Genomic DNA, 22,175 nt, shown 5'->3' with positions numbered 1-22,175 from the left:
TAATGTATTTATTTCATTGTTAGCCCAGAAAATCTTAATCTTAATTGTTATCACATACAGCCAGGAAGAACTATTTGATATAAGAGCTACGTCAACTTAAGGACATTACGACCAGGAATACGACTTTCCCGAAGCGGATCCTTTGTTCGGACCTCCACCCTGGACTTTGGATCTTATTCCAGAGGCCGACCCAAAACAACATTGTCATCACAGGAGAGGCAGACGGAGCGGCCTCCTGGTCCGACTTAGAAGGCGAGCACACCATCCACCGCTTCTTAGTATATTAGTCGCCTTTGTCCAGTCTCTAGAAACACGGTGGATGAAATTAGGGCACAAGTTGCCTTCCAGAGAAACATCAGATATTGTAACATTCTCTGTTTCACGGAAACATGGCTCACTCGGGATATGTTGTCAGAGTCGGTACATCCACTGGATTTCTTCATGTGTCGCACCAACAGAAATAAACATCTCTCTGGTAAGAAGAAGAAGTCACAGCCGTGTATATCCCCCCCAAGCAGATCCCTCGACGGCCCTGAAAGAACTTCACTGGACTATATGTAAACTGAAAACCATATATCCTGAGGCTGCATTTATTGTAGCTGGAGATTTTAACAAAGCTAATTTGAGAACAAGGCTACCTAAATTCTACAAGCACATTGATTGTAGTACCCGCTCAAGCAAAGAACTAGACCACTGCTACTCTAACTTCCGTGATGCATACAAGGCCCTCCCTCGCCCTCCCTTTGTAAAATCTGACCATGCCTCTATCTTGTTGCTCCTCTCCTATAGGCAGAAATTAAAACAGGAAGCGCCAGTGCTTAGGTCTATCCAATGCTGGTCTGACCAATCGGATACCACGCTTCAAGATTGCTTCGATCATGTGGACTGGGATATGTTCCGGGTAGCCTCAGACAATGACATTGACGTATGCGCTGACTAGGTGAGTGAGTTTTTTAGGAAGTGCATTGGAGATGTTGGACCCACTGTGACCATTAAAACCTTCCCTAACCAGACACCGTAGATTGATGGTTTAGCAAAACTGAAACTGAAAACAAGAACCACCGCATTTAATCATGGCAAGGCGACTGGAAACATGACCGAATCCAAAAAGTGTAGTTATTCCCTCCGCAAGGCAATCAAACAAGCAAGCGTCAGTATAGAGACAAAGTAGAGTCTCAATTGAACGACTCAAACACGAGACGTATGTGGCAGGGTCTTCAGATAATCACAGATTACAAAAAGAAAACCAGCCCCGTTGCGGACATCGATGTCTTGCTCCCAGACAAATTAAACAACTTCTTTGTCCGCTTTGAGGACAATACAGTGCGGGCCGCTACCAAAGTCTGCAGGCTCTCCTTCTCCATGGCCGACGTGAGTAAAATGTTTAGACGTGTTAACCCTCGCAGCGCTGCCGGCCCAGAGGGCATCCCGAGCCGCGTCCTCAGAGCATGCGCAGACCAGCTGGCTGGTGTGTTTACGGACATATTCAATCAATCCCTATCCCAGTCTGCTGTTCCCACATGCTTCCAGATGGCCACCATTGTTCCTGTTCCCAAGAAAGCTAAGGTAACTGAACTAAATGACTATCGCCCCATAGCACTCACTTCTGTCATCATGAAGAACTTTGAGAGACTAGTCAAAGATCTTATCGCCTCCACCCTACCTGATACCCTAGACCCACTCCAATTTGCTTAATGCCCCAATAGGCCACAGATTATGCAATCGCCATCACACTGCACACTGCCCTATCCCATCTTGACAAGAGGAATACCTATGTATGAATGCTGTTCATTGACTACAGCTCAGCATTGAACACCATAGTACCCTCCAAACTCATCATTAAGCATGAGACCCTGGGTCTTGACCCCGCCCTGTGCAACTTGTTCTGAACTTTCTGACGGGCCTCCCCCAGGTGGTGAAGGTAGGAAACAACATCTCCACCCCGCTGATCCTCAACACTGGGGCAGCACAAGGGTGTATTCTCAGTCATCTCCTGTACTCCCTGTTCACCCATGACTGCGTGGCCATGCACGCCTCCAACTCAATCATCAAGTTTGCGGATGACACGACAGTGGTAGGCTTTATTACCAACAACGACGAGACACCCTACAGGGAGGAGGTGAGGGCCCTTGGAGTGTGGTGCCAGGAAAATAACATCTCACTCAACGTCAACAAAACAAAAGAAAAGATGATTGTGGACTTCAGGAAACAGCAGAGGGAGCACCCTCTATCCACATCGACGGGACAGTAGTGGAGAAGGTAGAAAGTTTTATGCTCCTCGGCGTACACATCACTGACAAACTAAAAGGGTCCACCCACACAGACAGCGTGGTGAAGAAGGTATAACAGCGCCTCTTCAAACTCAAGAGGCTGAAGAAATTTGGCTTGTCATCTAAAACACTCAAAAACTTTTACAGATGCACAATTGAGAGCATCCTGTCGGGCTGTATCACTGCCTGGTACTGCAACTGCGCTGCCCTCAACTGCAAGGCTCTCCAGAGGGTGGTATGGTTTGCACAACACATCACCGGGAGCAAATTACCTGCCCTCCAGGACACCTACAGCACCCGATGTCACATGAAGGCCAAAAAGATCATCAAGGACAACAACCACCCGAGCCACTGCCTGTTCACCCCGCTATCATCCAGCAGGCAAGGTCAGTATAGGTGCATCAAAGCTGGGACCGAGAGACTGAAAAACAGCTTCTATCTCAAGGCCATCAGACTGTTAAACAGCCATCAATAACATAGAGAGGCTGCTGCCAACATACTGACTCAAATCACTGGCCACTTCAATAAATGGATTTAATAAAGGTATCACTAGTCACTTTAAATAATGCCACTTGAATAATGTTTACATATCCTACATTACTCAACTCATATAACTCAACTTGTTGTTCAGGGGTGGCAGGTAGCCTAGTGGTTAGAGTGTTGGGCCTTGCCTATGCATCTTGCCTATGCTTCACGGCCATCGCACATCCATATATTTATATTCTTATTCCACCCCTTTACATTGTGTGTATAAGGTAGTCATTGTGAATTTGTTAGATTACTTGTTAGATATTACTGCACTGTCGGAACTAGAAGCACAAGCATTTCGCTACACTCACATTAACATCTGCTAACCATGTGTATGTGACCAATACAATTTGATTTGATCCAGAAATGTACAACTCTAATGACAAATTAAACACTACTCTCAACCGCACTACAACTCTAAATGTGAGCCTCTGATCATCGTTGGTTGTTCCCTGTACAGTGTAGAAAGCTCCTTTAGGGATCCTAGTTTCTCTCTACCTGCCTCTCCTGGGCTCACCTCGTCACATACAGTACCTCCCTGTTTTTCTCCTCTCCCACAGAGAGGGTCCTTAGCTGTCAACCTCTGTGGTAACTGATCAGCCAGTCTCATTAGTCATTGGTGTAGACCCTTTGTCTTCCCCTGCCTGCCTGCCTGGCTGTGTGAGGGACCTTCAGTCAGCCTGGAGGACTCAGGCTACATCCCAAATGGCACCCTATGCCCTTTGTAGTGTCCTACTTTTGACCAGGGCCTATAGATCACTGATCAAATGTAGTGTGCTACTGTATATAGGTAACAGGGTGACATTTGGGACACAGCCTCAGCCTGGGGTTTATTTATAGACCTGGTGTCACTGCCATGCAGGGCCCTACGGCAGGCCATTTACATCCAATACAGTACAGTGCTAAGGTAAGCAACTAACAATACAGCTGCATTTGGCGGCCAGCCCATCTTTTCTCATTTCAGGCCCTTCAATATAGACAACGTGAACGTACACCCTCTTATCATGCCCTCAAACATCAGTGGCAAATTGTAGGTGAGTTGTACTTGTATTGAGCCACCCCGGAGGGAATGTGGTGGTTTGTATTACTAATTATTCTTTCTCATCAGTCTACCTGACCAGGAGTGCTGACTGCTATTGGATCTCCTCCACTAAGTGTTCATGAGCCAAGGAAAACACTTACTTGCTCTTTCTCTGGCACAACTGACTGCAAGTCTTTCTCTGCTATATAGAGTGCCTTAAGAAAGTATTCACAACCCTTGACTTCCTCCACAAGTGGGATTGAAATGGATTTAATTTATGTTTTCTGTCAATGAACTACACAAAATTACCCTAATGTCCATTTTTTAAATATATTAATGGAAAATAAAACACTATCTTTAATAGATAAGTATTCAGCCCCCTGAATCAATACATGTTATAATCACCTTTGGCAGCGATTACAGCTGTGAGTCTCTAAGTGCTTTACACACCTAGATTGTACAATATTTGCCCATTATTCTTTAAAAAAATATTCAAGCTGTCAAGTTGGTTGTTGATCATTGCTAGACAGCCATTTTCAAGTCTTGCCATAGATTTTCAAGCCAATTTAAATCAAAACTGTAACTATGCCACTCAGGAACATTCAATGCCGTCTTGGTAAGCAACTCCAGTGTATATTTGGCCTTGTGTTTTCGGTAATTGTCCTGCTGAAAGGTGAAAGAAGTTTTACTCTAGGATTTTTCTTGTGCTTAACTCTATTCCATTTCTTTTTATCCTAAAAACTCCATAGTTCCTGCTAATGACAAGCATACCCATAACATGATGCAGCCACCACCATGCTTGAAAATATGAAGAGTGGTACTCAGTCATGTGTTGTGTTAGATTTTCCCCATGCAAATGTGTATTCAAGGAAAAACGTTTATTTATTTGCCAAAGTTTTGGCAGTATTACTTTGCCTTATTGCAAAGAGTATGCATGTTTTGGAATATGTCTATTCTATACAGGCTTTCTTATTTTAAATATGTCATTTATGTTAGAATTGTGGAGTAAATACAATGTTGTTGATCCATCTTCAGTTATCTCCTGTCGAAGCCATTAAACTCTGTAACTGTTTTAATATCACAATTGGCCTCATGGTCAGTCGTGGAAAAAGTACCCAATTGCCATACTTGAGTAAAAGTAAGGATATCTTAATGGAAAACGACTCAAATAAAAGTGAAAGTCACCCAGTAAAATACTACTTGAGTAAAAGTCTAAAAAGTAAAATAAATGTAATTACTAAAATATAGTTAACTATCAAAAGTAAATGTATCAACACTTTCTAATTTCTTATATTAAGCAAACCATATGGTACCATTTTCTTGTCTTTTTATTTATTTAGGACAGCCAGGGGCATGCTCCAACACTCACACTGTTTAGTGAGTCCACCAGATCAGAGGCAGTAGGGATGATCTCTTGATAAGCATTCAAAATGCAACGAGTACTTTTGGGTGTCAGGGAAAATGTACGGAGTAAAAAGTACACTATTTTCTTTAGGAATGTAGTGAAGTAAAAGGAAAAGTTGTCAAAAATATAAATCATGAAGTACAGATGCCCCCAAAAAACGATTTAAGTTGTACTTTCAAGTATTTTTACTTAAGTACTTTACACCACTGCTCATGGTGAAATCCCTGAGCGGTTTCCTTCCTCTCTGGCAAATGAGTTAGGAAGGGCGTCTGTATCTTTGTAGTGATTGGGTGTATTGATACAAGTGTAATTATTAACACCACCATACTCAAAGGGATATTCAATATCTGTTATAAAATTATCATTTTTACACGTCTACCAATTTCTGACCTTCTTTGCAAACCATTGGAAAACCCTCTGGTCTTTGTGGTTAAATCTGTGCTTGAAATTCAATGCTTGACTGAGGGACGTTACAGATAATTGTATGTGTGGGGTACAGAGATTGGATAGTCATTTAAAAGGCATGTTAAACACTTATCGCACACAGAGTGAGTCCATGCAACATATTATGTGACTTGTTAAGTACATTTTTACTCCTGAACTTATTTATCTTTGCTATTGCAAAGGGGTTGAATACTTAGTGACTCAAGACATTTCAGCTTTTCATTTTTAATACATTTGTAAACATTTCTAGAAACATAAATCCACTTTGACATTATGGGTGTTGTTTGTAGATCAGTGACACAAAATCTAAATTTAATACATTTTAAATTCAGGCTGTAACACAACAAAATGTGGAAAAAGTCAAGGGGTGTGAATACTTTCTGAAGGCACTGTAGTTGTTCCAGCTTTGGTAGTCTAAGTCTAAGTCTTGCTGTATTAAAGATGCACTTTCAAACGTTTGTATAATTTCAGCCACTAGTTTTGAAAGTGGTGTTCAGGAGCCATTTTTGCAATTAATGTGATATGTTACGAATCCAACTTGTGCAATATGATACGAATTTGTTGTGCTTAAGATCCCGGAGTGTATTTTTAAGCAAGTGCATACACCCAGGTGTGATTGAATTGCATCCTCAAACATGAGGGCTGTACTTGATTCGGCAGCCACAGTGCTGCAAGCAAGGCAGCTGAGGTTGCATAAGAAAAAAAATGTTTTTGTCACATACACCACTTAGGTGCAGTGAAATGTGTAGTACAGTGCCTCTGGAGCTAATTATGGTTAAGTGCCTTGCTCAAGGGCACATCAACAGATTTTTCTCCTTGTTGGCTCGGGTGTTCAAACCAGTGACCTTTCGGTTACTGGCCCAATGCTCTAACCGCTAGACTTCCTGCTGCCCCTAGAGAGAGAGATTGGATACATGGGGTTATAGTCGGTTATAGTCATTGTCATCATGTCCTTTCACACTGCTCAGATAGATAGACATATGTGCAACACGTCATACCATACAATGCCATATGGGGCTAGTCAGGCCCAAACATATTACAACAGTTGAGAAAGATGTAGAACAGGATAGGGAGCAGGAGGGAGGGAGAAGGAGGCAGGACACAGAGGGTAGTGGAGGGGGAATAAATCACTAGGATCACTCTCAAAGGATTTCTCTTACGAAGTATATATGGCTCATAGTGCCATCTACTGGCCATTCTGCCCACATGCAGTCCTTTCATGGTAAATTCAACACATTGCCTTGTCATGAAATGTGAATAAGTTTCATATTATATTGAATGGTCCTAAAACAGTGTATATGGTAGCTTAATAAATTTACTTTATATTACAGTTTCCCTTATTACTGTGTAATTATAATTACATTAACAAGTTTTGTAATTACCCATTGTTGCGCCGTACTTCCATTGTATTTAGGGTTAAGTTTAGGGCTAAGGTTATGGTTAGGATAAGGGTTGTGGTTGATGCTAGGGTTATGGTTGAACCAGGATGTGGATATAAAGCTAGGGTTAAGGTTGTGGTTGATGCTAGGGTTATGGTTGAACCAGGATGTGGACATAAAGCTAGGGTTAAGGTTGTGGTTGATGCTAGGGTTATGGTTGAACCAGGATGTGGACATAAAGCTAGGGTTAAGGTTGTGGTTGATGCTAGGGTAATGGTTGAACCAAGATGTGGACATAAAGCTAGGGTTAGGGTTAGGGTTGTGGTTGAAGCTAAGGGGTTAGGGTTGAACCAGGATGTGGACATGAAGTTAGGGTTGTGGTTGAAGCTAAGGGGTTAGGGTTGTGGTTGAAGCTAAGGGGTTGTGGTTGAAGCTAAGGGGTTGTGGTTGAAGCTAAGGGGTTAGGGTTGAACCAGGATGTGGACATGAAGTCAGGGTTAGGGATGTTGTAACAATGGGTAACCCCACTAGTAATTGTCTAACCTGAACAGAGAGAGATATGTTATTTCTTCAGTGCTTTTTTATGAGCCATCAAGCGAGATCAACTCACCTGCATTTATTCCAGTCTACCACTAGAGATCACAATAACACAATGTTTGGGAATCTTTCCACTAAGGGTTATCATCACCAGAAGGATCAAAGTTATAAAGGCTTGGTATAATGTTTCCATTGTATGAATAAAATTTTTTTTTTTATGTCATACATAAGTGGCAAAACAAAAACTGTAAACAGTCATGGACCTCAGTGCTGCTGTCACGCCTCGGTCTTAGTATTTTGTGTTTTCGTTAATTAGTTGGTCAGGCCAGGGTGTGACATGGGTTTATGTTGCTGTATTTCGTAGTGGGGTTTTTTAGTTATTGGGATTGCGGCTGAGTAGGGGTGTTGCATAGGCTTGGCTGCCTGAGGCGGTTCTCAATCAGAGTCAGGTGATTCTCGTTGTCTCTGATTGGGAACCGTATTTAGGTAGCCTGGGTTTCACTTTGTATTTCGTGGGTGATTGTTCCTGTCTCTGTGTAGTGTTCACAAAATAGGCTGTAATTAGTTTTCACGTTCCGTTCGTTGTTTTGTATTTATTTAAGTTATTTCATGTATCGCTATCTTCTACATTAACGACATGAGTAACCACCACGCTGCATTTCGGTCCGACTCTCTTTCAACAAACGAAGAACGCCGTTACAGCTGCCTGCAACAAATATCTCAGACTTTAGAGGCCTGAGATGCACAGGAGGTTCGGGGCACCTCAATTGGAGAGGACGGGCTCTTGGTAATCTTGTTATCCAATATATCAAACGGTTTCCATGTGTTTCATGCCATTCCATGTTCTAGCCATTATTATGAGTCGTCCTACCCTCAGCAGCCTCCACTGCTGAGATGATAGGATTATTTAAAAATAATATACACTACCGGTCAAAAGTTTTAGAAATTCAAGGGATTTTTAAAATTTGTACTATTATCTACATTGTAGAATAATAGTGAATACATCAAAACTATTAAAAACACACATGGAATCATCTAGTAAGCAAAAAAAGTGTTATAGGAATCTAAATATATTTGAGATTTTTAAATAGCCACCCTTTGCCTTGACAACTTTGCACACTCTAGGCATTCTCTCAACTATCGTCGTGAGGTAGTCACCTGGAATACACTTCAATTAACAGGTGTGCCTTCTTAAAAGTGAATTTATGGAATTTCTTTCCTTAATGCGTTTGAGCCAATCAGTTGTGTTGTGACAAGGTAGGGGGGTATACAGAAGACAGCCCTATCTGGTAATAGACCAAGTCCATATTATGGCAAGAACAGCTCAAATAAGCAAAGAGAAACAACAGTCCATCATTACTTTAAGACATGACAGTCAGTCAACATGGAAAATTTCAAGAACTTTTAATGTTTCTTCAAGTGCAGTCGCAAAAACCATCAAGAGCTATGATGAAACTGGCTCACATGAGGACCGCCATAGGAATGGAAGACCCAGAAATACCTCTGCTGCAGAGGATAAGTTCATTAGAGTTACCAGCCTCAGAAACTGCAGCCCAAATAAATGCTTCACAGAGTTCAAGGAACAGACACATCTCAACATCAACCGTTTAGAGGAGACTGTGTGAATTAGGCCTTCATGGTCGAATTGCTGCAAGGAAACCACTACTAAAGGACACCAATAATAAGTAACTTACTTGGACCAAGAAACACGATCAATGGATATTAGACTGGTGGATCTGTCCTTAGGTCTGGAGTCCAAATTGGAGATATTTGTTTCCAACCGCTGTGTCTTTGTGAGACGCGGTATGGGTGAACGGATGATCTCCACATGTGTATTTCCCACCGTAAAGCATGGAGGAGGAGGTGTTATGGTGTGGGGGTGCTTTGCTGGTGACACTGTCTGATTTATTTAGAATTCAAGGCACACTTAACCAGCATGGCTACCACAGTATTCTGCAACGATATCCCATCTGGTTTGGGCTTAGTGAGACTATCACTTGTTTTTCCACAGGACAATGACCCAACACATTTCCAGGCTGTGTAAGGGCTATTTGACCAAGAAGGAGAGTGATGGAGTGCTGCATCAGATGACCTTTCATCCATAATCCCCTGACCTCAACCAAATCAAGATTGTTTGGGATGAGTCGGACCGCAGACTGAAGGAAAAGCAGCCAACAAGTGCTCAGCATATGTGGGAACTCCTTCAAGACTCTTGGAAAAGCATTTCATGTGAAGCTGTTTGAGAGAATACCAAGAGTGTGCAAAGCTGTCATCAAGGCAAAGGGTGGCTACTTTGAAGAATTTCAAATATAAAATATATTTTGATTTGTTTAACAGTTTTCGGTTACTACATGATTCCATATGTGTTATTTCATCGTTTTGATTTCTTCACTGTATAAAATAGTCAAAATAAAGAAAAACCCTTGAATGAGTAGGTGTTCTAAAACTTTTGACCGGTAGTGTATACTGAACAAAAAAATTAAACGCAACAATTTCAAAGATTTTTTACTGAGTTACAGTTCATATAAGGAAATCAGTCAATTGAAATGAATTAATTTGGCCCTAATCTATCGATTTCACATCAATGGGCAGGGGCACAGCCATGGGTGGACATTCGAGGGCATAGACCCACCCAGTTGGCAGCCAAGCCCACCCACTAGGGAGCCAGGCCCAGCCAATCGGGAGGACTTTTTCCCCACAAAAGGGATTTATTACAGACAGAAATACTCCTTAATATCTCCTCTGGCTGCCCTCTCTGCATCTGAGATGTCTCTTTGGCTCTGGGGAATAGGGCTATAATAGATAGCTAACAGACAGATGTATGCTGCCGGTCCCCCATAGACTGAGAGTGTGGGAGCCAATTCTATGTAGCTTACACTGAACAAAAATATAAGCGCAAGTGTTGGCCCCATGTTTCACGAGCTGAAATAAAACATCCCAGAAATTCTCCATATGCACAAAAAACGTATTTCTCTCAAATGTTTTGCACAAATTAGTTTACATCCCTGTTAGTGAGCATTTCTCCTTAGCCAATATATTCAATCCACCTGACAGGTGCAGGTGTGGTAAATATCAAGAAGCTGCTTAAACAGCATGATCATTAAGCAGGTGCACCTTGTGTTGGGGACAATAAAAGGCCAGTCTAAAATGTGCGGATTTGTCACAACACAATGCCACAGTTTTGAGGGAGCGTGTAATTGGCATGGTGACTGCAGAAATGTCCAACTGAGCTGTTGCCCGATAATTGAATGTTCATTTCTCTACCATAAGCCACCTCCAATGTAGTTTTAGAGAACTTGGCTGTACGTCCAACCGTCCACACGACCACAGACCACGTGTATAGCGTTGTGTGGGCGAGCGGTTTGTTGATGTCAACGTTGTTTTTATTTTTTTATTTCACCTTTATTTAACCAGGTAGGCTAGTTGAGAATAAGTTCTCATTTGCAACTGCGACCTGGCCAAGATAAAGCATAGCAGTGTGAACAGACAACACAGAGTTACACAAGGAGTAAACAATGAACAAGTCAATAACACAGTAGGGAAAAAAAAGGAAAAAAAAGAGTCTATATACATTGTGTGCAAAAGGCATGAGGAGGTAGGCGAATAATTACAATTTAGCAGATTAACACTGGAGTGATAAATGATCAGATGGTCATGTGCAGGAAGATATACTGGTGTGCAAAAGAGCAGAAAAGTAAATAAATAAAAACAGTATGGGGATGAGGTAGGTAAATTGGGTGGGCTATTTACCGATAGACTATGTACAGCTGCAGCGATCGGTTAGCTGCTCAGATAGCAGATGTTTAAAGTTGGTGAGGGAGATAAAAGTCTCCAACTTCAGCGATTGACAAATGGATGTAAGTGGACGGATCCCTATTAGATGTCATCCTCTCCTGTATGGAGTGTTTCTAAACATCTAAACTACATACAGTGCATTCGGAAAGAATTGAGACCCCTTGACTTTTTACACATTTTGTTACGTTACAGCCTTATTCTAAAAAGGATAAAACACATTTTTTCCCTCATCAATCTACTCACAATACCCCAAATTGACAAAGCAAAAACAGGTTTTTAGGTGTGGCGTATCAAGAAGTCAATTAAACAGCATGGTCATTACACAAGTGCACCTTCTGCTGCAAACAATAATAGGCCACTCTAACGTGCAGTTTTGTCACACAACAATATGCCACATATGTCTCAAGTTTTGAGGGATTGTGCCATTGGCATGCTGACTGTAGGAATGTCCAGCAAAGATTTTAATGTTGTTTTATCTACCATAAGCTGCCTCCAATGTCATTTTAGAGAATTTGGCAGTATGTCTTACCGGCCTCACAACCGCCGAAAATGGGTAACCACGCCAGCCCAGGACCTCCACATCTGGCTTCTTCACCTGCGGGACCGTCTGAGACCAGCCACCTGGACAGCTGATGAAACTGTGGGTTTGCACAACCGAAGAATTTCTGCACAAACTGTCAGAAACCGTCTCAGGGAAGCTCATCTGCGTGCTCGTCATCCTCACCTGGGTCTTGACCTGACTGCAGTTCGGCATTGTAACCAACTTTGGTGGGCAAATGCTCACCTTCGATGGCCACTGGCATGCTAGAGAAGTGTGCTCTTCATGGATGAAAACCGGTTTCAACAGGGGCGATGGCAGACCGTGTGTATGGCGTCGTGTGGGCAAGCGGTTTGCTGATCTCAACGTTGTGAACAGAGTGCCACATGGTGGCGGTGGGGTTATGGTATGAGCAGGCTTAAGCTACGGACAATGAACACAATTGTATTTTATCGATGGTAATTTGAATGCACAGAGATACCGTGATGAGATCTTGAGGCCCATTGTCGTGCCATTCATCTGCTGCCATCACCTCATGTTTCAGCATGATAATGCACAGCCCCATGTTGCAAGGATTCAATCACAGTTCTTCCATGACCTGCTTACTCACCAGACATGTCACCCAATGAGCAAGTTTGGGATGCTCTGGATCGATGTGTACGACACGGTGTTCCAGTTCCCGCCAATATCCAGCAACTTCGCACAGCCATTGACGAGGAGTGGGACAACATTCCACAGGCCACAATCAACCGCCTGATCAACTCTATGCGAAGGAGATGTGTCGCGCTGCATGAGGCAAATGGTGTTCACACCAGACACTGACTGATTTTCTGATCCACATCCCTACATTTAAGGTACTGTATCTGTGACCAACAGATGCATATCTGTATTCATTCAAGTCATGTGAAATCCATAGCAAAGGCCTAATGAATTTGTTTCAAACAACTGATTTCCTTATATGAACTATAACTCAGTTAAAACCTTTGTAATTCTTGCATGTAGCGTTTTTATATTTTTTCAGTGTAGCACAGCAACTGGATAGACACACACACACACACACACACATGAACACACACACGAACGAGCATGCACGCATGCACACACGCCTAAACTGAAACAGAATAGTTGTGCTTTATACAGTTCACACTAATTAGGGTCCCACAGAAAACACCAAAACTGTGGTTCCAACCCTGTCACAATAGGCTTGTTCGTCATTGCAGCTGGCAGTGCCAACTGACTAATCTACAAATCACTTTCCATCATAAATAACTACCCACAAGTAAAAACACAACCTTATGGAATAATTATTGGATAGCTTTTCTGAATTCCTTCAATAAATTGGCCCACATGGAAAAATAAAGGCATAGAAACCGTAAGTGACTTGCTAATAGGAAATACATGTATTTCCATGACAGAGGTAAAAAGTAATAGTTTCAAATACATGCAACTTAAAAGTTACATATCACAAAATTTTGATTTGAAATCTTTTGGATTTGAGTCAGAAAAGGATGTTCATATGATCTACAAAACCTTGTAGAAAGCATATCCAAGTGAAAATCTCTTAGAAAATATTATATACTATTGGAACCAAGACTTAACTCATAACTGGTATTGGCATAAGATGGAGGGAAAGTTGGAGTGTTACTAACAAATTTACAGTTAACTAAAATGTACCCTCATTCCAGTATAAACTGGAATTAATTATACAAGATACGCAATTCACAAGTTCTACAGCACGGCAGAGTCATGTCTTAAGTGTAAAACTTAAAATGACTCAATAATCCATGCTTTCTGGGAATGCTATAATGTTTGGAAGTTGTGGGCAAAGCTACAAAAGTTGTCAGAAGTACTACAATGTAAAAGTACTTTTAATCAATCTCTCTGCATATTTCAAGACATGACATATGGGGGTGTAGTGAGATACCCAATGGGCGGAACTATTCTTTACTCATTTTGAAAAAGCATATACTAAAAACGTGGAAGTCAATCAAGCCGCCATCATTGACACAATGGAAAAATCAAATTATGTATTATTGAAATATTGAAATAGGATGGGCAACCAAGAAAAACAAATTGGTACAATTTAATATCAATTGGAAACCAATAATGCAGGCAATAGTGATGGATGTGTGAGCATGCGGGTCTGGGCAGATGATGTTACGCTCGTCGTTGTAAGGATGGTCGGACCAAGATGCAGCGTGGATGCAGCGTCATTTTTATTAGTGATAACCAGAAACAAAACAAGAACGCGTAACCAATGAAACATACAGCCTAGTAGGGCTAAACAGGACAGTACCAAAAATAAGATCCCACAAACTACAGGTGGAAAAAAGGCTGCCTAAGTATGATCCCCAATCAGAGAAAATCATAGACAGCTGCCTCTGATTTGGGAACCATACCCAGCCAACAAAGAAATAGAAAACATAGATTGCCCACCCTAGTCACACCCTGACCTAACCAAATAGAGAATTAAAAGGATCTCTAAGGTAAAGGCGTGACAGAGGAGATGTAGTCATTGTTTTTATTTGTCCTTAAATTGTTGTTCGTATGTATACAGTACATTTGTTTTTGTTTTTGGAATGTAAAAAAAAAAGAAAAGAAAAGGAAAAATAACTACTCAGTCACAACGTACCCATGATACGCTACAGTTTGATCCTCTCGAACACGGCCATTATCTCTCCTCTGGAGATTGCTCACAAACAGGGAGGCTACAGTTGTCAGGAACAGTAGTACTGTATATGTACAAGTGGGGGAGATATTGTATACATTTAAAGCACAGGGGAACATGATGAAGTGGATTGATGACAGAGAGATAGTCAGAGGTGTGAACATTGCGTGTTTCCCCTCTGTCCGACCTGTTGGAATGAGGGCGGGCAAAAGTGATGGTGGAAGGGAGAACAAAGATACACATATTTAGAAGGCTGTGCATTGATACGTATTGGAGACATAGAACCAGCCCATCCACTCTCCTAATAATCCTGGTGTCTCATTCATCGTCAAATCATTCACATAGTCCCCTTTAGGGAATCAAGCACAGGAGGCTTTTGAGGGGAGAATGGCTCATAATAATGACTGGAACATGGAAATCATGTGTTCAATGTATTTGATACCATTCCACCTATTCCACTCCAGCCATTACCACGAGCCCGTCCTCCCCAATTAAGGTGCATCCAACCTCCTGTGGATTCAAGTATTGTGACCCTACTGTGACTGTGGGATCTGTATATTACGGTATTAAAGTACTGTCTGTAACTGTGATGCTGTACACTAATACATTATGAGTGTGCAGTACTCTAAAGTGGTTAAATGCCTCACCCTAATAAGTGCCACAGATGATGAGAGATATGGATATCATGCATTAAAATAGGCTACAATTCTAGTATGTCTAAAATCAACAGATTACATAAAAATAATCACAGAATCCTGAACCAAATCCCACGTGTGCTGGACATGATAGTCTGATACGAAAGACTGGTATTTACCTCTTTGGCATCTGTCTGTGTGAATAAAATACATTTTTCAGTGAAGAGATGCTTTTCAGAGAAAAATGTTGAGACTGAGGGTTCACATAATGAGATGATTGGAGGATATCCTCCTTGTAGATTATGTTTCTAGATTGAAGTCACCTCTCAATTTTACATTTAAATTAAAATACTGCAGACTATCATCTGGTTGTGAAAACGAATGCTCTTCACCTCTTGACCACTAGATGACACTAATCAACCATTCATTAATAACAGAATAATTGGTGATAGATTCTCTGCTGCATTTGAGTTCCACTTGTTTAGAAAACAAGAAAGTAAACTGAGGAACAAGGAACAAAGAGTTGAATTGAGTCATTAATCGTGCCGGACCAGACACACTATCAAATCATGGACACCACAGTTGAGGACAGAGAGGCCCATATTCCGCCTGGAATTGAGATCAGGGGTTCTTCTCACATGAACATGTTTAACAAAGAACTTCTTCAGGAAGTCAACTGCAGCTCAAAGTGAAAAGATACCAAATAATCATATAATTAAGGAGTACATGCCATTGAAATAAGCTATTATTCAGAATGGATGGACAACAAGGAAGTACTTATTTAACCACCTACAGGATCCCCCCCCGCAGGATGGATGAGCTAACGTACAGTAGTCTAATGTGATTAGCATGAGACTGTAAGTAACGAGAACATTTCCCAGGACATATCTGATATATGCAGAAAGCTTAAATTCTTGATAATCTAACTGAGCTGTCCAATTTACAGTAGCTATTACAGTGAAAGAATACCATGCTATTGTTTGAGGAGAGTGCACAGTTATGAACTTGAAAATGCATTAATAAACCAATTAGGCACATTTGGGCAGTCTTGATACAACATTTTGAACAGAAATGCAATGGTTCATTGGATCATTCTAAAACTTTGCACATACACTGCTGCCATCTAGTGGTCAAAATCTAAACTGCACATAGATTCCTGAATCATATATTGGCCTGTTTTTTTGTTTGTACTATCTTTTACCAGATCTAATGGGTTATATTCTCCTACAATAATTTCACAATTCCTCCAAAGGTCATAGTTTTTCCTTCCAAATGGTATCAAGAATATGCATATCCTTGCTTCAGGTCCTGAGCTACAGGCAGTTAGATTTGGGTATGTAATTTTAGGTGAAAACTGAGAAGGACCAGTGCAGTCAAAAACATGATTTCCTGTGTTTTATATATATTTCCACTCTACGTGGTTGGAATAATCAAATCAAATTTATTTATATAGCCCTTCGTACATCAGCTGATATCTCAAAGTGCTGTACAGAAACCCAGCCTAAAACCCCAAACAGCAAGCAATGCAGGTGTAGCAGCATGGTGGCTAGGAAAAACTCCCTAGGAAGGCCAAAACCTAGGAAGAAACCTAGAGAGGAACCAGGCTATGTGGGGTGGCCAGTCCTCTTCTGGTTGTGCCGGGTGGAGATTATAACAGAACATGGCCAAGATGTTCAAATGTTCATAAATGACCAGCATGGTCAAATAATAATAATCACAGGCAGAACAGTTGAAACTGGAGCAGCAGCACGGCCAGGTGGACTGGGGACAGCAAGGAGTCATCATGTCAGGTAGTCCTGAGGCATGGTCCTAGGTCTCAGGTCCTCCGAGAGAGAGAATGAGAGAGAGAATTAGAGAGAGCATACTTAAATTCACACAGGACACCGGATAGGATAGGAGAAGTACTCCAGATATAACAAACTGACCCTAGCCCCCCGACACATAAACTACTGCAGCATACATACTGGAGGCTGAGACAGGAGGGGTCAGGAGACACTGTGGCCCCATCCGATGACATCCCCCGGACAGGGCCAAACAGGAAGGATATAACCCCACCCACTTTGCCATAGCACAGCCCCCACACCACTAGAGGGATATCTTCAGCCACCAACTTACCATCCTGAGACAAGGCCGAGTATAGCCCACAAAGATCTCCACCACGGCACAACCCAAGGGGGGGCGCCAACCCCAAATAATATTGTTTAATTGTGCACATGATGATAATGCTCTTTTAGTGTAAGCTGTTTGAAAGAGCCTGAAAGTTCTGCCTGTTTTGGTGGGATGGAGTTTAAGCCTTCTATGGGGACATCATCCCGAGGTAAATTAGTTAACACATTAATAAGAAAGACAGTTCCAAACCTCTCTGCCAATAACAGCTAGTTTTCAGTTTTCCCCTCTCCACTCAGACAGTCCTAGCTATTTTCTTGCTTAAGAAACTGCCCTTTGTTAAGATGCTATTTTTGTTTTTTGTATTTTATCCCTTTTTTGTGATATCCAATTGCGGTCCAGTCTCATTGCTGAGCCAGGTAAAGCCCCCCCCCCCCCTGGCCAAACCCTCCCCTAACCCAGACAACACTGGGCCAATTGTGCACCACCCTATAGGGCTAACGGTCACAGCCAGTGGTGACACTGCCTGGGATTGAACCAGGGTCTGTAGTGATGTCTCAAGCACAGTGATGCAGTGCCTTAGACCGCCATGCCACTTGGGGGGCACTTTTGCTTCTTTTTGACCATTTTAATTGACAACATTCACAGTAAGGTACTTAATTGTTACCCAGTAAAGATCAGAGATAAAAACGGCTGCATGGGACTTTTAATTATGTTCACACAAAATATATTTTAAGACAATCCAATTTCACAAATGCAGTTGATCTCATGTCGGATATAGTGTACATTTTATGGTTCCTTAAACAAAATAACAGTGATATAGAGGCCTACTCTATAATTGCCAAACAATTTGAAAATCTGTTCTGGGAATATATGTGGAGTGAAAAATAGTGCAGCCTTAGAATGTTCCCACGGTGCAGTTTGAGATTAGTGCCTCTCTCCATATACCCACCATTAATTATCAATCATTTACACTAGCAATCAGCATCAAGTTTTCTTGGTATGTTAGTGTGAATAAGCTGGGGGGGGGGTTCAAATACTAGCTATATCTTTTCAGTAGGCTTTTCAGATATCTTTGGGTTTTGTTCCAATCTGGTGAGAGTAAAACATGAGCATCAATTACATAGACAAGTCATTGTGAGGTCATGTCAGGGTCTCTCTCATTTACCTATACCTGTCTACTGGAGGACGATGCTCAGAGCCTCAGAGAGTCATATTTCACCTTCATTCAGACGAGCTAGTGACTCTGTCTGGTGTAACATAACAACTCATGTTATTAATTGAAGCTCTATTTTATAGCCAGTGAAAATATTCTTCGGAAGCTATGACCTCTGTCAAATTGGCTGGCAATGTTAAAAAGCAGGAAAAGCCGGAACAAAATATGAGGCCATGAAAAATTCAAGAGTCTGCCAGTCAATTATTAACTCTAAGTTCTGGAACACACAGGTCTGATGTGATGAGGTAGTGGGTTGAGGTTAGCAGTGGTGGCAGTCATGGTCGTTGTGTATTTCACTGCAGGTCGAGATGAGGACAGATCAGTCTTAAAGATGCTGGATTTGATATCATGTAATAATTCCATTACACCCAACAACTAAAACAGCACATGGGCCACGCAGATATTAATATTTCACCTGACAACCCATTTATGAGCTGAGGTGGGACCTCAGACTTACACTACAACATAAAAGCGTAGCTCGTGCCTCTATCTGTCCTCTCACACAACTGTCTGTTAATGTTTCCTCAGGATTTTTTACATGCAAAAGAAATGTGTCCTATATGTAAACTTTTAAATGAGACTCAGGTAATGCACTTTAACTGATTTCACATCTTTATAGACTTTATCTGGAATAAATTTCAGTATGAACTAAATCCCTGAAACTGTTTATCTACGGCATTGACCTGAATATACATTTCAGTACAAATCAGGAATAATCTTCTCCATGCTCATTCACAGCATTATTCCATACACCCTATCCCTTCAGAAGACAGGCCACTGCCATGCTTATCTTCTTAGATCTTTGGCAAGCCTGTAGGCCAATGCTTGTATCCCCTTAGCACTTGACCTTAAAGGTCCAATGCAGCCATTTTTATTTCAATATAAAATATTTTTTGGGCAACAATTAAGTACCTTACTGTGATGGTTTTCAATTAAAATGGTCAAAAAGAAACAAAAACAGCTTCTTAGCAATGAGCAATTTTTCAAGAAATAATTTTGCAAGGACTCTCTGGGAGTGGTCTGAGTGAGGAGGGGAAAACTGAAAACTAGCTGTTATTGGCAGAGGTTTGAAACTCTTTCTCATTGGTCTATTTACTAATTTACCACCCGGTGATGTCTGGTGATCCAGGTTGAAATGTCAGCCTGTCTTTTCAAACAGTTCTTACACTAAAAGGGCATTATCATCAATTTCACAATTTCACACCGACTCATTCAAAGGTTTTTCTTAATTTTTTACAGTTTTCTACATTGTAGAATAATAGTGAAGACATCAAAACTATGAAATAACACACATGGAATCATATAGTAACCAAAAAAGTGTTAAACAAATCAAAATATATTTTATATTTGAGATTCTTCAAAGTAGCCACCTTTTGCCTTAATGACAGCTTTGCACACTCTTGACATTCTCTCAACCACCTTCATGAGGTAGTCACCTGGAATGCTGCAGGTGACTACATTGTTAAAAGTGAATTTGTGGAATTTCTTTCCTTCCTAATGTGTTCGAGCCAATCAGTTGTGTTGTGACAATGTAGGGGTGATAAACAGAAGATAGCCCTATTTGGTAAAAGTCCAAGTCCATATTATGTAAGAAACAGCTCAAATAAGCAAATAGAAACGACAGTCCATCATTACTTGAAGACATGAAGGTCAGTCAATCCATAAAATGTCAAGAACTTTGAAAGTTTCCTCAAGTGAGGTTGCAAAAACCCTCAAGCGCTATGATGAAACTGGCTCTCATGAGGACCGCCACAGGAAAGGAAGACCCAGAGTTACCTCTGCTGCAGAGGATACGTTCATTAGAGTTAACTGCACCTCAGATTGCAGCCCAAATAAATGCATCACAGAGTTCAAGTAACAGACACATCTCAACATAAACTGTTTAGAGGAGACTGCATGAATCAGGCATTCATGATCGAATTGCTGCAAGGAAACCACTACTAAAGGACACCAATAATAAGAAGAGAATTGCTTGGGCCAAGAAATACGAGCAATGGACATTAGACCGGTGCAAATCTGTCCTTTGATCTGATGAATCTAAATTTGAGATTTTTGGTTCCAACCGCTGTGTATTTGTGAGATGCAGAGTAGATGAACGGATGACCTCCACATGTGTGGGTCCCACCGTGAAACATGGAGGAGGAGGTTAGATAGTGTGGGGGTGCTTTGCCAGTGACACTGTCAATTATTTATTTAGAATTCAAGGCACACTTAACCAGCAAGGTTAACACAGCATTCTGCAACGATACGCCATCCCATCCGGTTTGCACTTAGTGGGACTATCATTTGTTTTTCAACAGGATAACCCAAAACACACCTCCAGGCTGTGTAAGGGCTATTTGACCAAGAAGGAGAGTGATGGAGTGCTGCATCAGATGACCCGGGCTCCACAATCACCGACCTCAACCCAAATTAGATATTTTGTTATGAGTTGGACCGCAGAGTGAAATGCAGCCAACAAGTGCTCCGCATATGTGGGAACGCTTTCAAGACTGTTGGAAAAGCATTCCTAATGAAGCTGGTTGAGAGAATGCCAAGAGTGTGCAAAGCTGTCGTCAAGGCAAAGGGCGGCTACTTTGAACAATCTAAAATATATATTTGTTTAACACAATTTTGGTTACTACATGATTCCATATGTGTTATTTCATAGTTTTGATGTCTTCCCTATTATTCTACAATGTAGAAAATAGTAAAAATAAAGAAAAACCCTTGAATGAGTAGGTGTGTCCAAACCTTTGACTGGAAAATAACCCACAGGCAAATCACTTTTTTTGAACGCACGGGGCCTTTACTAACTTTTTTCCCCACAGTTAATAAGGCTTCATTACAAGTCTTAGTTCATAGTAATTAGTCCTATAGATTATTAATCTTGTGTATAGATGTTACAGAGTAGAAAGTATAAAAACAACCAGTGCAATATTAAACCAAGTCCATAATGATAGGGGGCGGGGCGTTTCATGCGCGCACAGGTGCAGGCGGGCAGGTGACCCGTTATAACTGTCCACTTCGAGGGTAAGGAGGGGAGACTACTGTCTACATTTCAACTCTGGAGAGAGATGGAAAGCAGCACATATGTAAGGGTTTCAGGAGTAAAGTCAAGGGAAACAGAGCGTCGACTTCTCGACAAATGGTTTCTTATTTGACAGTGAACGGTGGAAGTGTACCAGCGCCAGTTCTCTGCAATGTTTGCTCGGCGGACGGGAAAGCTGAAATAATTCATAAACCATTACCTTTCTATACTGTCTAAATTCTGCTTCCCGCGTTCACTTTGGCCAGACGTGGAGCGGATGAGAGCCCACTGAACAGGAGACGAACTTCAAAAAGACAACAGACGCCCACTCCTTTTGTAGACAAGTTTGCTATTTGTCTTGTACAGGGCACGTGCGGTTCATGTTGGGCAATGGCGATGTCTGGGAGAGTCCGAGCGCTCCTGTTATTGTTATGGATTTTTCAAGGTAAGATAATTTTGTGCCGCAACTATTCTATTTACACTTTTTTTTTTTTGGATTATGTTAACAAATGACACATTTTTACTATTTCAGTCATTATTGTCGTTCCAGCTCTATGCGTCATTTATTTACACATACAGACTATTAGGTTACGGTCTTGTGGTATACGTTATTTTTCACATTT

General features: G+C 41.4%; 1 protein-coding gene across 1 annotated transcript in view; it reads left to right on the top strand.

Annotated features, from left to right (window-relative positions):
• Positions 1 to 1,203: 1,203 nt before the first annotated feature.
• Positions 1,204 to 22,175, top strand: part of LOC135545066 (immunoglobulin superfamily member 11-like) — a 96,347-nt gene continuing 75,375 nt past the window's right edge. Inside the window, exon 1 of the mRNA XM_064972715.1 lies at positions 1,204 to 1,468. Within this exon, the coding sequence (XP_064828787.1) occupies positions 1,204 to 1,468 (265 nt within the window). The remainder of the gene's footprint in view (positions 1,469 to 22,175) is intronic.

This window comes from Oncorhynchus masou, chromosome 9 (genome assembly GCF_036934945.1).
Source record: "Oncorhynchus masou masou isolate Uvic2021 chromosome 9, UVic_Omas_1.1, whole genome shotgun sequence".
Lineage (NCBI taxonomy): Eukaryota > Metazoa > Chordata > Actinopteri > Salmoniformes > Salmonidae > Oncorhynchus > Oncorhynchus masou.
This window is presented reverse-complemented; position numbering and strand designations above follow the sequence as displayed.